This window comes from Phyllobates terribilis, unplaced genomic scaffold (genome assembly GCF_046119375.1).
Source record: "Phyllobates terribilis strain yellow unplaced genomic scaffold, ASM4611937v1 Scaffold_183__1_contigs__length_3771566, whole genome shotgun sequence".
Classification (NCBI taxonomy): domain Eukaryota; kingdom Metazoa; phylum Chordata; class Amphibia; order Anura; family Dendrobatidae; genus Phyllobates; species Phyllobates terribilis.
The window spans coordinates 1,525,542-1,542,045 of NW_027362943.1; the positions used below are offsets into that span (position 1 = coordinate 1,525,542).

The 16,504-nt window shown below is 41.5% G+C and overlaps 1 protein-coding gene across 1 annotated transcript in view; it reads left to right on the forward strand.

Annotated features, from left to right (window-relative positions):
• Positions 1-5,039, forward strand: part of LOC141212730 (uncharacterized) — a 54,622-nt gene extending 49,583 nt beyond the window's left edge. Inside the window, exon 4 of the mRNA XM_073665037.1 lies at positions 2,868-5,039. Coding sequence (XP_073521138.1) covers positions 2,868-4,555 — 1,688 coding nt within the window. The 3' untranslated portion in view covers positions 4,556-5,039. The remainder of the gene's footprint in view (positions 1-2,867) is intronic.
• The last annotated feature ends 11,465 nt before the right edge of the window (positions 5,040-16,504 follow it).

Here is a 16,504-nt window from a genome sequence, read left to right on the forward strand (position 1 = left end):
TGCAGTGAGGGACAAGTGTGAATTTCTGTACAATAACAGCAGAGTTTCCCTTTATCCTGACTGTTCAATTTATTTTAAAACCAACTAACTTCAAACAGGATTGTGATAAACTATACAGAAAACATTACACCTGTGCCATGATATATCTCTAAGCTGTGCGTGGCTGATGGCTGTAATATACATTTATTCACGCCTGCAGGAGATGTGTTGGCATGGCTCCGGCCCTGGTTTCATGGATTCACTCAACGTCATAAATTACATTATTTTTCAATCCTAAGGAATTCAGATTACTGCACAATCTCTCCTGAAATGGGGGCGCTAATACTTTCTCTACTCTTGTGCTCAGGAGTCATAGTAGCTCCAATGGTCCACCATAAATGAGTGTGACTCTGGTTTAGATTTGAAGTTCTCTTCCCTGATACATATATTGTTGTTGAGGATGTAACATATCTTTTATTCTGTATTTTTTAACAGGTTCATTTTGTATGATAGCTTTATTGTGGTGGGATCGGCCTGACTCAGTTATGTGACTCTGTAACTCTCTAGTCTTTAAAAGAAGGTCTCCATTACGTCTTCCCAATGCCCGAGGTCTAAATTTAAGACACCTCAGCTCTGCACTATTATACAAAGTTCTCTTTCAATGTCTAATATTTCTTCTTGAAACTCATCTCACAGAAAATATTGGCCCTTATCATTGTTTAGACCTCAGAGAGGTTTCACCACTAGTTACTCACTACTTACTGATGGAGACTGTTGAGTTTGATAATTTCAGTAGATGTGTTATTGTCTATAGTCACAGTTTTTGACTACAGTAGTTAGTGCCCAAAATACTCTGATTTAACCCCTTCCTGCAGCCAGTTTTGTGTTCCTATCAGGCACCATTTTCTTAATCTGACGTGTGTCACTTTATCTGGTGATAACTTTGGAATTCTTCACAAAGGATAATAGGAAACAAATGGACCTTACAAATTATTTTCCAACTTCTCTTGAATCCAACAATACCCTATACACGGTTGTACCCTACTATCTGGGCACATGGCAGGTTAAGAAGGGAAGGAGCGACATTTAGCTATTTGAATGCAGATCTTGCTAGAATAGTTTGCAGACACAATGTGTTGGGGACACTGTTCATGGTCACCTGGCAGCTCAAAAGATGGCTACCACAAACAGGCTTGGCACTATCTACTCCATTTTCCAGATACCAGGGTTTGCCTTGCTCATCACCCTTTAATCCCAAGAAGAATAGTCAGGTAACTGGGTCAAAACAAGGGGGACAGAGAAAATACAAGATCAGAAGACACAAGAGTAGTCAGTAAACGGGCCGAGGTCACAACAAGAAACAAATCCACAAGCCGGGAGCTGAGCACAGAGGACTGAACCAGAGGAGAACAAGGCTGTAACTGGCAGCTTCCGGCAATATGCTTCCAGCTTTAGTAGGGTGCGGTGCTTTCCAATTGGAATAAGCAGATTACTCCAGCTGGACAGCACACACACCCATACTGCCAGACTGGATGGTACTACAGGTCCCAGGCTACCTAATCTTAGTGGCTGGACACAGCCTGTGCCGTCCAGAGCTTCTGGTTCTGACATCTCCTCCATCACCAGTGCCACCTGCAGAATGATAAAGGTGGCGCCTGGTGACAGATGGAGACGTTGGGGCAGCAGATCCCAAAGGAGATGGGACACACTATTTACAGAAACCTTAAAGAAGTTGTCCAGTACTTTTTATAATTGCCCCAATGTCCCCCAATGTATTTACCCTGTGCCCATAAGTCTTTTTGTAATTACCTTCTGCTGTCCTTCTTGCCTGTAAGTGACGCTATCACTGGCCGCCTACAGACATCACGTGAGGAGTGACATCAGTGACATGGTCCCCGCGGTGAATGCTAGGCTGTGGGCGGGGTTACCCCATGCCTCACACCCGGCATCCACCATGCACTTTCCCTCTCCTCATTCATTGTGAAAGCGCGCGGTGGATTCTGGGTGTGACGCGCGGGGTAACTCTGCCCACAGCCCAGCATCCACCGTGGGGACCACGTCACTGATGCCACGCCTCACTTAACGTGATATCAGTGGAAGAAAGAGCCGGCTGCAGCCGGGGGTCATGTAATGCTTGTAGGCGGCCAGCGATATTGCCGCTCACAGGCAAGAAGGACAGCAGAAGGTAATTACAAAAAGATTTATGGGCACAGGTTAAATACATTGGCGAAATTGAAAAAAAGTACTGGACTACTTCTTTAATATAACAAAATGGCAGAAAACCAGAGTAGTAGAAATCACCATAAAGTGACTCCATTTTGCAAATTATAACCCGCAGTGAATTAATCTATAGGAGTAGTGAGTATTTTGACTCCACAGGCACTTTCCGGAAATTAGCACACAATGAATGGTGGAGAGTGAAAATTGCCCATTGGCCATTTTATTGCCCAACACATAGTGCCCAGACTGTGCTCCAGGAGACACACACGGTAAATTAATGTCGGTTCTTCTCACTATAGTAATGCCAAATACATGGAGGCTAAATGTGGTTTGGGCGCACTGCAAGGCTCAGAAGTGAGGGGGAGATCTGACTTTGGGAAAGCGGATTTTGCTGCATTGGTTTATGGATGAGAAGAAGTTTTTATTGGTATCATTTTTGCCTACATAACATTGTTTGATGGCTTCTTATTCCATATTTTGGAGGCAGAATGAGCAAACAGTTGAACACCACGCTCCACTGGTTCATCCTATGAGGTTTTCTATTAGACTGTGAATTGTCATTCTGTCAATAACTTGCCATTTCTACAGATGTTTTAAGTAGAAATGTTCAAAAATATAAATTTCAAGGATATTTTATTCAAAATTAATAATTGTTTTTTTCTTGGCAGATGACTGTACCAGGAGATCAGAGGGACAGCCGACATCTTCAATTTTTAAATTGGATGATCTTGAAATCCCACAGGATACAATTGAAGTGAATGCCATTACTCCAGATATACCATCTTCCCTTCACAGCAAAGATCTGTCATCTGATCCTATGAAACAGCTCCTGTCTTCTGATTCATTACCGACTACTAAGGAAAATCAAAATAAAAAAATAAGCATTACAAAACAAACTGCTCGTAAAGGAAAGAAGTCATTTTCACGTTCAGAAAATGGAAATAGTTGTACCCTCGAAAAGTCTATTCTTAAACATCAAAAAATACACACAGCGGACAATAGATTTTTTTGTTCAAAATGTGGGAAATGTTTTAACCACAAATCAGATTTTGTCAAGCACCAGAGACTTCACATAGGGGAGAAGCCTTTTTCATGTTCAGAATGTGGGAAATGTTTTAACCGGAAAGCGCATCTTTATAACCACCAGAGAACCCACACAGGGGAGAAGCCCTTTTCCTGTTCAGAATGTGAGAAATGTTTTAACCATAAATCAGCTTTGGTTAATCACAAGAGAATTCACACAGGGGAGAAGCCTTTTACCTGTTCAGAATGTGAAAAATTTTTCAACCACAAAGCACATCTTAATATCCACCAGAGAACCCACACAGGAGAGAAGCCTTTTTCATGTTCAGAATGCGGGAAATGTTTTGTACAGCATTCAAGTCTTATCAAACATGAGAGAACTCACACAGGGGAGAAGCATTTTTCATGTTCAGAATGTGGGAAATGTTTTTACGATAAATCTGCTTTGGTTACGCACCAGATAATTCACACAGGGGAGAAGCCTTTTTCATGTTCCGAATGTGGGAAATGTTTTAACACTAAATCTGCTTTGGTTAAGCACCAGAGAATTCACACAGGGGAGAAGCCTTTTTCATGTTCAGAATGTGGCAAATGTTTTAACCGTAAATCATTTTTGGTTAACCACCAGAGAATTCACACAGGGGAGAAGCCTTTTTCATGTTCAGAATGTGCGAAATGTTTTCGTGACAAATCAGCTTTGGTTAAGCACCACAGAACTCACACAGGGGAGAAGCCTTTTTCATGTTCAGAATGTGGGAAATGTTTTAATGCTAAATCAGCTTTGGTTACGCATCAGAGAACTCACTCAGGGGAGAAACCTTTTTCATGTTCAGAATGTGGAAAATGTTTTCGTGATAAATCAGCTTTGGTTAAGCACCAGAGAACTCACACAGGGGAGAAGCCTTTTTCATGTTCAGCATGTGGGAAATGTTTTAATGATAAATCAACTTTGGTTACGCATCAGAGAACTCACACAGGGGAGAAGCCTTTTTCATGTTCAGAATGTGGGAAATGTTTTAATGATAAATCAGCTTTGATTACGCATCAGAGAACTCACACAGGGGAGAAGCCTTTTTCATGTTCAGAATGTGGGAAATGTTTTAATGATAAATCAGCTTTTGTTAAGCACCAGAGAACTCACACAGGGGAGAAGCCTTTTTCATGTTCAGAATGTGGGAAATGTTTTAATGATAAATCAGCTTTGGTTAAGCACCAGAGAACTCACACAGGGGAGAAGCCTTTTTCATGTTCAGAATGTGGGAAATGTTTTAACCATAAATCAGCTTTGGTTAAGCACCAGAGAACCGACATAGTGGAGAAGCCTTTTTCCTAATCTTTTTTTTTAATCCAATATATTTTTGAGATTTTTTTTCATAATCTTTTTTTTTTTACAAAACAAGAAACCAGTACATATAATAATAAGATAACATACCATAGGGATGACATACATGCATCTCTCCTATATATGCTTTCAGCTTGCCCATTACCATCTGATAACTTGCAGTTACTATATCTTACACTTAACATTCCACATTCTTGAAATCTTTTATATAACTATAATATTGTAATAAACATTATAATCCTATACACATATAGGTGTGCTATATTACCCATACCACATTTAAGGAATTCCAATACACATTACAATGAAACATTAGACCTCGCCAATACCCCCCTCCCCCATAAGTCATGGTCTCTCCAACAATAACCCCCTTGATGTCATTCCAGGTGTATCCGACCATAAACATTAAATCTTGTTTTTTATATACCCCTTTTTCTAATCTGATAATATGATTTATCCTATTTTTTAGTTCACTAATTTCTGGAGGTGAGGGGTTAATCCATTTGGATGCAATATGTTTCCTAGCTTGAAATAAAATACGTGAAATCCCTATTGAAATTGGGTCAAATTCCATATCATCCTTTAATACAGGGGTCCTCAAACTACGGCCCGCGGGCCACATGCGGCCCGCCGAGGAGGTTTATCCGGCCTGCCGGGTGTTTTTGCCGCCGCTGCCTGTCCTGCTTAGCAGACGACAGTTCAATGCCGGCGGGCCCTGTAATCGTGGGCGGAACGACGATGCCGCGAGTAAAGGCGATGCGCTGCCACTCCGGAAGACTTGCTGCCCTCCGTATACAGCACAGACGACGTGATGACGTCACGCGCCTGTGCCAGAAGTAGACAGAATCGAGCAGGCGCCTATTCAGAGCAGTGGGATACATGGGTGAGTACTGGTATTTTTTTTTATTTTTAACACTGGATCCGGTCTGACATGCTTATTGGGGACATTTACCTGCCTATTGGGGACATGTACCTGCCTATTAGGGACCTATGCTGCCTATTGGGGACCTATGCTGCCTATTGGGGATATTTACCTGCCTATTGGGGACCTATGCTGCCTGTTGGATATATTTACCTGCCTATTGGGGACCTATGCTGCCAATTTGGGATATTTACCTGCCTATTGGGGACCTATCCTGCCTATTGGGAACATTTACCTGCCTATTAGGGACCTATGTTGCCTATTGGGGACATTTACCTGCCTATTGGGGACACTTACCTGCCTATTGGTGACACTTACCTGCCTATTGGGGACCTATGCTGCCTATTAGGGACATTTACCTGCCAATTGGGGACCTATCCTGCCTATTGGGGATATTTACCTGCCTATTGGGGACCTATGCTGCCTATGGGGACACTTACTTGCCTATTGGTGACACTTACCTGCCTATTGGGGACCTATGCTGCCTATTAGGGACATTTACCTGCCTATTGGGGACATTTACCTGCCTATTGCGGCCCTATGCTGCCTATTGGGGACATTTACCTGCCTATTGGGGACATTTACCTGCCTATTGGAGACACTTACCTGCCTATTGGGAACATTTACCTGCCTATTGGGGACATATAACCTGCCTATTGGGGACATATAACCTGCCTATTGGGGACATTTACCTGCCTATTAGGAACCTATGCTGTCTATTGGGGACATTTACCTGCCTATTGGGGACATTTACCTGCCTATTGGGGAAATTTACCTGCCTGTTGGGGACCTATGCTGCCTATTTGGGATATTTACCTGCCTATTGGGGACCTATGTTGCCTATTGGGGACATTTACCTGCCCATTGGGGACCTATGCTGCCTATTGGGGACATTTAGCTGCCTATTGAGGACCTATGCTGCCTATTGGGGATATTTACCTGCCTATTGGGGACCTATGCTGCCTATTGGGGATATTTACCTGCCTATTGGGGACCTATGCTGCCTATTGGGGACATTCACCTGCCTATTGGGGACCTATGCTGCCTATGGGAACATTTACCTGCCTATTGGGGACATTTACCTGCCTATTGGGGACCTATGCTGCCTATTGGGGACATTTACCTGCCTATTGGGGGCTTTTACCTGCCTATTGGGGACCTATGCTGCCTATAGGGGACATTTACCTGCCTATTGGGGACCTATGCTGCCTACCTGCCTATTAGGAACCTATGCTGCCTATTGGGGAGATTTACCTGCCTATTGGGGAGATTTACTTGACTATTGGGGACATTTACCTGCCTATTGGGAACATTTACCTGCCCATTGGGGACATTTACTTGCCTATTGGGGACCTATGCTGCCTATTGGGAACATTTACTTGCCTATTAGGAACCTATGCTGCCTATTGGGGACATTTACCTGCCTATTGGGGACCTATGCTGCCTATTGGGAACATTTACCTACGTATTAGGAACCTATGCTGCCTATTGGGGACATTTACTTGCCTATTGGGGACATTTACCTGCCTATTGGGGACCTTTACCTGCCTATTAGGAACCTATGCTGCCTATTGGGGACATTTACTTGCCTATTGGGGACTCTCACACCACACCAGTCTGAGCCTGAGGTAAAAGCGGAATTCCACCAATATGGGCACTGGTGAGGCTGAAATTATATAGACTGGCAAGGCTTCATTGATGGGCAGTGCAGTCTGTATGTCTCTATGTGGGCAATTTTATTTTTGGTATTATTGTCTACCTGCAATTGGGGACATTTACCTGTCTATGGGGGACCTATGCTGCCTATTGGGAACATTTACCTGCCTATTGGGGACCTATGCTGCCTATTGGGGACATTTACTTGCCTATTGGGGACATTTACCTGCCTATTGGGGACACTTACCTGCCTATTGGGGACATATAACCTGCCTACTGGGGACCTATGCTGCCTATTGGGGACCTACAGTGGTGGCCAAAAGTATTGGCACCCCTGCAATTCTGTCTGATAATACTCAGTTTCTTCCTGAAAATGATTGCAATCACAAATTCTTTGGTATTATTATCTTCATTTAATTTGTCTTCAATGAAAAAAACACAAAAAGAATTGTCCTAAAGCCAAATTGGATACAATTCCACACCAAACCTAAAGAAGGGGGTGGACAAAAGTATTGGCACTGTTTGAAAAATCATGTGATGCTTCTCTAATTCGTGTAATTAACAGCACCTGTAACTTACCTGTGGCACCTGACAGGTGTTGGCAATAACTAAATCACACTTGCAGCCAGTTAACAAGGATTAAAGTTGACTCAACCTCTGTCCTGTGTCCTTGTGTGTACCACATTGAGCATGGAGAAAAGAAAGAAGACCGAAGAACTGTCTGAGGACTTGAGAAACCAAATTGTGAGGAAGCATGAGCAATCTCAAGGCTACAAGTCCATCTCCAAAGACCTGAATGTTCCTGTGTCTTCCGTGCGCAGTGTCATCAAGAAGTTTAAAGCCCATGGCACTGTGGTTAACCTCCCTAGATGTGGACGGAAAATAAAAATTGACGAGAGATTTCAACGCAAGATTGTGCGGATGGTGGATAAAGAACCTCGACTAACATCCAAACAAGTTCAAGCTGCCTGCAGTCCGAGGGCACAACAGTGTCAACCCGTACTATCCATCGGCGTCTGAATGAAAAGGGACTGTATGGTAGGATACCCAGGAAAACCCCACTTCTAACCCCGAGACATAAAAAAGCCAGGCTGGAGTTTGCCAAAACTTACCTGAGAAAGCCTAAAACGTTTTGGAAGAATGTTCTCTGGTCAGATGAGGCAAAAGTAGAGCTTTTTGGGAAAAAGCATCAACATAGAGTGTACAGGAAAAAAAAGAGGCATTCAAAGAAAAGAACACGGTCCCTACAGTCAAACATGGCGGAGGTTCCCTGATGTTTTGGGGTTGCTTTGCTGCCTCTGGCACTGGACTGCTTGACCGTGTGCATGGCATTATGAAGTCTGAAGACTACCAACAAATTTTGCAGCATAATGTAGGGCCCAGTGTGAGAAAGATGGCTCTCCCTCAGAGATCAAGGGTCTTCCAGCATGACAATGACCCAAAACACACTTCCAAAAGCACTATAAAATGGTTTGAGAGAAAGCACTGGAGACTTCTAAGGTGGCCAGCAATGAGTCCAGACCTGAATCCCATAGAACACCTGTGGAGAGATCTCAAAATGGCAGTTTGGAGAAGGCACCCTTCAAATATCAGGGACCTGGAGCAGTTTGCCAAAGAAGAATGGTCTACAATTCCAGCAGAGCATTGTAAGAAATTCATTGATGGTTACCGAAAGGGGTTGTTCGCAGTTATTTTGGCTAAAGGTTGTGCAACCAAGTATTAGGCTGAGGGTGCCAATACTTTTGTCCGGCCCTTTTTTGGAGTTTTGTGTGAAATGATCAATGATTTGATTTTTGCTTCCTTCTCTTTTGTATTTTTTCCTTGCAAGCAAATTAAATGAAGAGAATAATACCAAAGAATTTGTGATTGCAATCATTTTCAGGAACAAACTGAGTATTATCTGACAGAATTGCAGGGGTGCCAATACTTTTGGCCACCAATGTATGCTGCCTATTGGGGACGTTTACCTGCCTATTGGGGACATTTACCTGCCTATTGGGGACCTATGCTGCCTATTAGAGGGACCTTTACTTGCCTATTAGGAACCTATGCTGCCTATTGGGGATATTTACCTGCCTATTGGGGACTCTCGCACCACACCAGTCTGAGCCTGAGGTAAAAGCGGAGTTCCACCAATATGGGCACTGGTGAGGCTGAAATTATATAGACTGGCAAAGCTTCATTGATGGGCACTGATCAGACTGCATTATTGGGCAGTGCAGTCTGTATGTCTCTATGTGGGCAATTTTATTGCTGGTACAATGTTTTTGTAGCACTGTATATATAATTGGTATTTTACTAAAAGCAATTTGGAATCCCTAGGAAATAATGATATCAAGAAAAAGAAAAATTGACGCGGAGTGTAGGATATTCAAAGAACAGTGGACTTATGATTACTTTTTCATGCAGTACAAGGAAAGAGCTGAGTGTTTGATATGTCAAAATATAGTGTCTGTGTTCTAAGGATACAATTTGCTTCGACACTATCAAACTCAATATAAAGATAAATATGATTGTTTGGTCGGAGAAAGGATAAAATATTAAAACTGAAAAATACATTGACAACTCGGCAAAATACTTCTGTGAAGCAGAAGCAGCTAAATATTTCATCACTGCGAGTAAGTTTTCAAGTTGCCAAGCTAATAGCGGGCACTGGCCGACCATTCCTGGAGGGAGGATTTGTTACAGAATGCCTTCTTTCTGTTGCCAAAGAGATGTGTCCAGAGAAGGCCGAATTATTTAGTACAGTGAGTCTTTCAGGACCTACCATTACACGAAGGATTGAAGAAATGGGAGACAATTTGCTTCAGCATTTGCAAAACTCTGCAAAAACACTTTCCTATTTTTCCTTGGCACTCAACGAAAGTAATGATATTCGTGATTCTGCACAACTTCTAATTTTTATTCGTGGGACGAATGACTGTTTCGAAGTCACAGAAGAGCTTGCTGCACTGCAAGGCATGAAAGGAAGAACTACAGGAGAGGATATCTATGAAAAGGTTTGCCAAACTGTAAATGGTGTGGAGCTGGACTGGGCTAAACTAGCCAGTGTGACAACTGATGGTGCTCCTAGCATGGTGGGGTCTAAGGAAGGAGTAATTGCTCGCATTAACCAAGAGATGGACAAACATGACCATTCTCATCCAATACTGCCTCATCCACCAACAGGCGCTGTGTAGTAAATCACTGGAGTGGGACTCTGTTAGGAAAATTGTGGTATCTTGTGTTAATTTCATTAGAGCTAATGCATTAAACCACTGACAATTTCAGGAATTTCTGTCTGGGCTAAATGTTGCCTATGAAGATGTTCTGCACCACACAGAAGTGCGTTGGCTGAGTCGAGGGAGAGTTTTGAGACATTTCTATGACTTACTTCCACAGATTACAGCTTCTCTGCTTTCAAAAACAAAGAAGTACCGGAGCTCAATGATGCGGAATGGAAATGGCACCTTGCCTTTCTGACCGATGTAACAGAGTTACTTAACAGTTTCAATGTACAACTTCAAGGAAAGGGGCAGCTCCTCTGTGATATGCAATCACATGTGAAAGCATTTGAAGTAAAATTAGGCCTCCTCATCAAAGAAGTGAAGGAGGAAAATCTCTGCCATCTCCCCACAACTCAAAATCTGTTAGTGGAAAAACCATTGGTTGCATTCCCAAACAAAACATGTGTGGATTCACTGGAAAAGTTCCAAAAGGAGTTCCAATGTAGATTTAAAGATTCATCTCCATGAACAGGACATACAGCTTTTCCGTAACCCATTTTTTTATTGACATTGAAAATGTGGATACAATTTACCAAATGGAACTGGCTGAAATGCATAATTGTGACTCTGAAAGATGCATTCAAGTCAAGCAGCCTTCCTAATTTCTATGCATCTCTCCCCTCTGAGACATATCCTAATCTCAGGAACCTTGCACTCAAAATGGCAACCATCTTTGGCAGCACTTATGTCTGTGAACAGACTTTTTCCAGAATGAAACATGTGAAATCTCCAACCAGATCCAGACTAACTGATGCACACTTGCATCACTTGTTACGACTAGCAGTGACAAATATGGAACCGGACATTGACCATCTCATTAGCCAAAAGCTGGCCCATAGTTCCCATTGACATACCGGTAAGTTTGTTGATTTAACTTTACTTGTTCTTCATTTTAAATATTGTATTTATTCCCGTTTTGTTTTTTTTTACTTTAAAATAAGATATGTACAGTGTGCATAGGAATTTGTTCATAGTTTTTTTTTAAACTATATTCCGGCCCTCCAATGGTCCAAGGGACAGTGAACTGGCCCCCTGTTTAAAAAGTTTGAGAACCCCTGCTCTAATATACCTAATAGGCATTTTTTGGGGTCTGGTTGAATATCTATTTTATATACCCTCTTTATAATAGACAGAACTCCTTTCCAGTATTTTCCTAACTCCCAGCATTCCCATAGCGGATGTAATAGGCCCGCAGCATCCATGTTACATCCTGGACATTCAGCAGCAGTCCGGTATCCTATGTTGCATAGGAATCTAGGCGTCTTATATTTCCTATGTATTAATATGATCTGGGAAAATCTCTGTGTCTCATATAAAGATAATTGGGGAACCAGTTCTAATACCGCTCTCCATTGATCCTCAGAAATTGGACCTATATCTCCATCCATTTTTGTCTAGCTGGAGAAGGAAATATTGTTAAATAAGAATTAAAAGGACTCAGTAAATATCAGAAATACGACCCTTAGTGTTTCCCTTCTCTAATACCAACTTAACAAAAGTATTATTTTCTACCCAAAAGGGCGTCCATCTTGATTTGCATTTAAGAGTGTTCCATAAGGACCAATGAATATCCTACTTATTCATTGTGTTATTTCTCATGGCAGCCGCTAGTTCAAAAGTATTATTTGTGGTTACTCTGTCAATTACGGCTGATATCAAAGGCACATTAGTTTGAAACCAGAAGTTTACATACACTATATAAAAAGACACATCAGCATGTTTTTCTCAATATCTGAGATGAAATCAGAATAAACCTTTCCCGTGTTAGGTCAATTAGGATTACCATAATTTTTAATATTTTCCAAATGCCAGAATAATGAGAGAGAGAATGTTTTAAGGCATTTTTATTACTTACTCCAAAGTCAAAAGTTTACATATATTTCATTAGTATTTGGTACCATTGCCCTTAAACTGAATGACTTGGGTCAAACGTTTGGGATATCCTTCCACAAGCTTTTCAGAATAGTTGTTCGGAATTTGGGCCGATTCCTCCTGACAAAACTGGTGTAACTGATCCAGGATTGTAGGTCGCCTTGCTCGCATCTGCCTTTTCAATAGGACTGAGATCAGGGCTTTGTGTCGGCCACTCCAAAACATTGACTTTGTTATCCTTAAGCCACTTTCTTACCATTTTGGCAGTATGCTTCAGGTCATTGTCTATTTGGAAGACCCATTTCCGCCCAAGCTTTAACTTCCTGGCTAATGTCTTGAGATGTTGCTTCAGTATTGCCACATAATCTTCTTTTCTCATGATGCCATCTATTTTGTGAAGTGCATCAGTCCCTCCTGCAGCAAAACAACTCAACAACAAGATGCTGTCACCCCCGTGTTTCACAGTTGGGATGGTGTTCTTAGGCTTCCAAGCTTCTCCCTTTTTCCTCAAAAGGTAACGATGGTCAGTATGCCCAAAAAGTTCAATTTTAGTTTCATCAGACCACAGAATATGTCTCCAAAAATTAAGCTCTTTGTTCCTGTGTGCATGTGCAAACATTAATCTGGCTTTTTTATGTTTTTTTTTTGAGTAATGGTTTCTTCCTTTTCTTGAGTAATGGCAGAGTAGCCTTTCGGCCCATGTTGATACAGTACTCGTTTCACTGTGGATATTTACACAATCTTATCAGCTTCCGCCATCATCTTCACAAGGTCTCTTGCTTTTGTCCTTGGGTTGATATGCACATGTCGGACCAATGCACGTTCATCTCTGGTACACAGAACCCATCTCCTTCCTGAGTGGTATGATGGCTTGACATTCCATTTTTGTTTGTACTTGCGTATAATTGTTTGTACAGATGAACGAGGCAGCTTCAGGTATCATGAAATTGTACCCACAATTTGTAATCCACAATTCTCTTCCTGATATCTTGGCTGATTTCTTTAGACTTTTCCATGATGGTACACAAAGAAGCAGTGTGTTTCAGATGTGCATTAAAATACATCCACAGGTGTGTTTCTAATTAACACAGATGCTGCCAAAAAGCTCAGAAAAAAAATCAGAAGCTTCAAAACACATGACATCATCATATGGGCAGTCCAAAATTATTTAAAGGTATAGTAATCGTAGTGTATGGAAACTTTTGCAGTAAGCAATAAAAATGCCTTAAAACATTCTCTCTCTCATTGTTCTGGCATTTGGCAAATTTAAACTAATTGACCTAAAACGGGAAATGTTTATTCTGATTTCATCTCAGATATTGAGAAAAACATGCATATGTGTCTTTTTATATAGTGTATGTAAACTTCTGGTTTCAACTGTGTCTGTGTGTGTGTGTGTGTATATATATATATATATATATATATATATATATATATATATATATACAGTACAGACCAAAAGTTTGGACACACTTTCTCATTTAAAGATTTTTCTTTATTTTCATGACTATGAAAATTGTACATTCACACTGAAGGCATCAAAACTATGAATTAACACATGTGGAATTATATACTTAACAAAAAAATGTGAAACAACTGAAAATATGTCTTATATTCTAGGTTCTTCAAAGTAGCCACCTTTTGCTTTGAAAACTGCTTTGAATACTCTTGGCATTCTCTTGATGAGCTTGAAGAGGTAGTCACCGGAAATGGTTTTCACTTCACAGGTGTGCCTTGTCACGTTTAATAAGTGGGATTTCTTGCCTTATAAATGGGGTTGGGACCATCAGTTGTGTTCTGCAGAAGTCAGGTGGATACACAGCTGATAGTCCTACTGAATAGACTCTTAGCTGCTTTTTTCTTGCTATAATACAAATTCTAAGTAAAGAAAAATGAGTGGCCATCATTACTTTAAGAAATGAAGGTCAGTCAGTCCGAAAAATTGAGCAAACTTTGAAAGTGTCCCCAAGTGCAGTTGCAAAAACCAGCAAGCGCTACAAAGAAACTGGCTCACATGAGGACCGCTCCAGGAAAGGAAGACCAAGAGTCACCTCTGCTTCTGAGGATAAGTTTATCCGAGTCAACAGCCTCAGAAATCTCAGGTTAACAGCAGCTCAGATTAGAGACCAAGTCAATGCCACACAGAGTTCTAGCAGCAGACACATCTAGTCACCGGAAATGGTCTTCCAACAATCTTGAAGGAGTTCCCAGAGATGCTTAGCACTTGTTGGCCCTTTTGCCTTCACTCTGCGGTCCAGCTCACCCCAAACCATCTCGATTGGGTTCAGGTCTGGTGACTGTGGAGGCCAGGTCATCTGGCGTAGCACCCCATCACTCTCCTTCTTGGTTAAATAGCCCTTACACAGCCTGGAGGTGTGTTTGGGGTCATTGTCCTGTTGAAAAATAAATGATGGTCCAACTAAACACAAACCGGATGGAATAGCATGCCGCTGCAAGATGCTGTGGTAGCCATGCTGGTTCAGTATGCCTTAAATTTTGAATAAGTACACAACAGTGTCACCAGCAAAGCACCCCCACACCATCACACCTCGTCCTCCATGCTTCACGGTGGGGACCAGGCATGTAGAGTCCATCCGTTCACCTTTTCTGCGTCGCACAAAGACACGGTGGTTAGAACCAAAGATCTCAAATTTGGACTCATCAGACCAAAGCACAGATTTCCACTGGTCTAATGTCCATTCCTTGTGTTCTTTAGCCCAAACAAGTCTCTTCTGCTTGTTGCCTGTCCTTAGCAGTGGTTTCCTAGCAGCTATTTTACTATGAAGGCCTGCTGCACAAAGTCTCCTCTTAACAGTTGTTGAAGAGATGTGTCTGCTGCTAGAACTCTGGGTGCCATTGACCTGGTCTCTAATCTGAGCTGCTGTTAACCTGCGATTTCTGAGGCTGATGACTCGGATAAACTTATCCTCAGAAGCAGAGGTGACTCTTTGTTTTCCTTTCCTGGGGCGGTCCTCATGTGAGCCAGTTTCTTTGTAGCGCTTGATGGTTTTTGTAACTGCACTTGGGGACACTTTCAAAGTTTACCCAATTTTTCAGACTGACTGACCTTCATTTCTTAAAGTAATGATGGTCACTCGTTTTTCTTTACTTAGCTGCTTTTTTCTTGCCATAATACAAATTCTAACAGTCTATTCAGAAGGACTATCAGCTGTGTATCCACCAGACTTCTGCACAACACAAGTGATGGTCCCAACCCCATTTATAAGGCGAGAAATCCCACTTATTAAACGTGACAGGGCACACCTGTGAAGTGAAAACCATTTCCGGTGACTACCTCTTGAAGCTCATCAAGAGAATGCAAAGAGTGTGCAAAGCAATCATCAAAGCAAAAGGTGGCTACTTTTGAAGAACCTAGAATATAAGACATATTTTCAGTTGTTTCACAATTTTTTGTTAAGTATATAATTCCACATGTGTTAATTCATAGTTTTGATGCCTTCAGTGTGAATGTACAATTTGGTCTGTACTGTGTGTGTATATGTATATATGTATATATATATATATATATATATATATATATATATATATGTGTGTGTGTGTGTGTGTGTGTGTGTGTGTGTGTGTGTATATACAGTGTATATATATATATATATATATATATATATAAGTAAATCGTCATCATTAGGATACCATATTTATAGCCTACAATATCCGGACTAGCAATCAACATACAGGCCAAAGGTTCAATGGCTATCGCGAGAAGGAGGGGAGACAGGGGGCATCCCTGCCGAGTGCCCCTCCCCAACGCGATTGAAGCCGATAAGAGACCATTAGTTCTTATTTTAGCCTGAGGTCCAGAGTACAAAACCTGTATGTATGATAGGAATTTGGGACCCACCCCAAACCTTTTAAGAACCTCCCACAGGTATTTCCATTCTACGCCATCGAATGCTTTAGCCGCATCGAGAGAGAGAAAGAAAGAAAGAATAGCTTTATGTCCCATTATTACATCTGATCTTTGAAGAAAAAGCCTTCGTAAATTCATTGCTGTGGACCAGTTTGGAATAAAGCCTGATTGATCCTTATGAATAATCTCCGTAATAATGTGAAATAATCTATTTGCCAGGCCTTTGCAATATGTCTATCGATAGAAGAGAAATGGGACGATATGACTTGGGGTGTGTAATGTATAATGTTTAGATCTGTCTCTTTAAGAAAAGGAAGTCTTGTGACCGGAGAGTTAGAGACTGGAAGTGAGTTTTA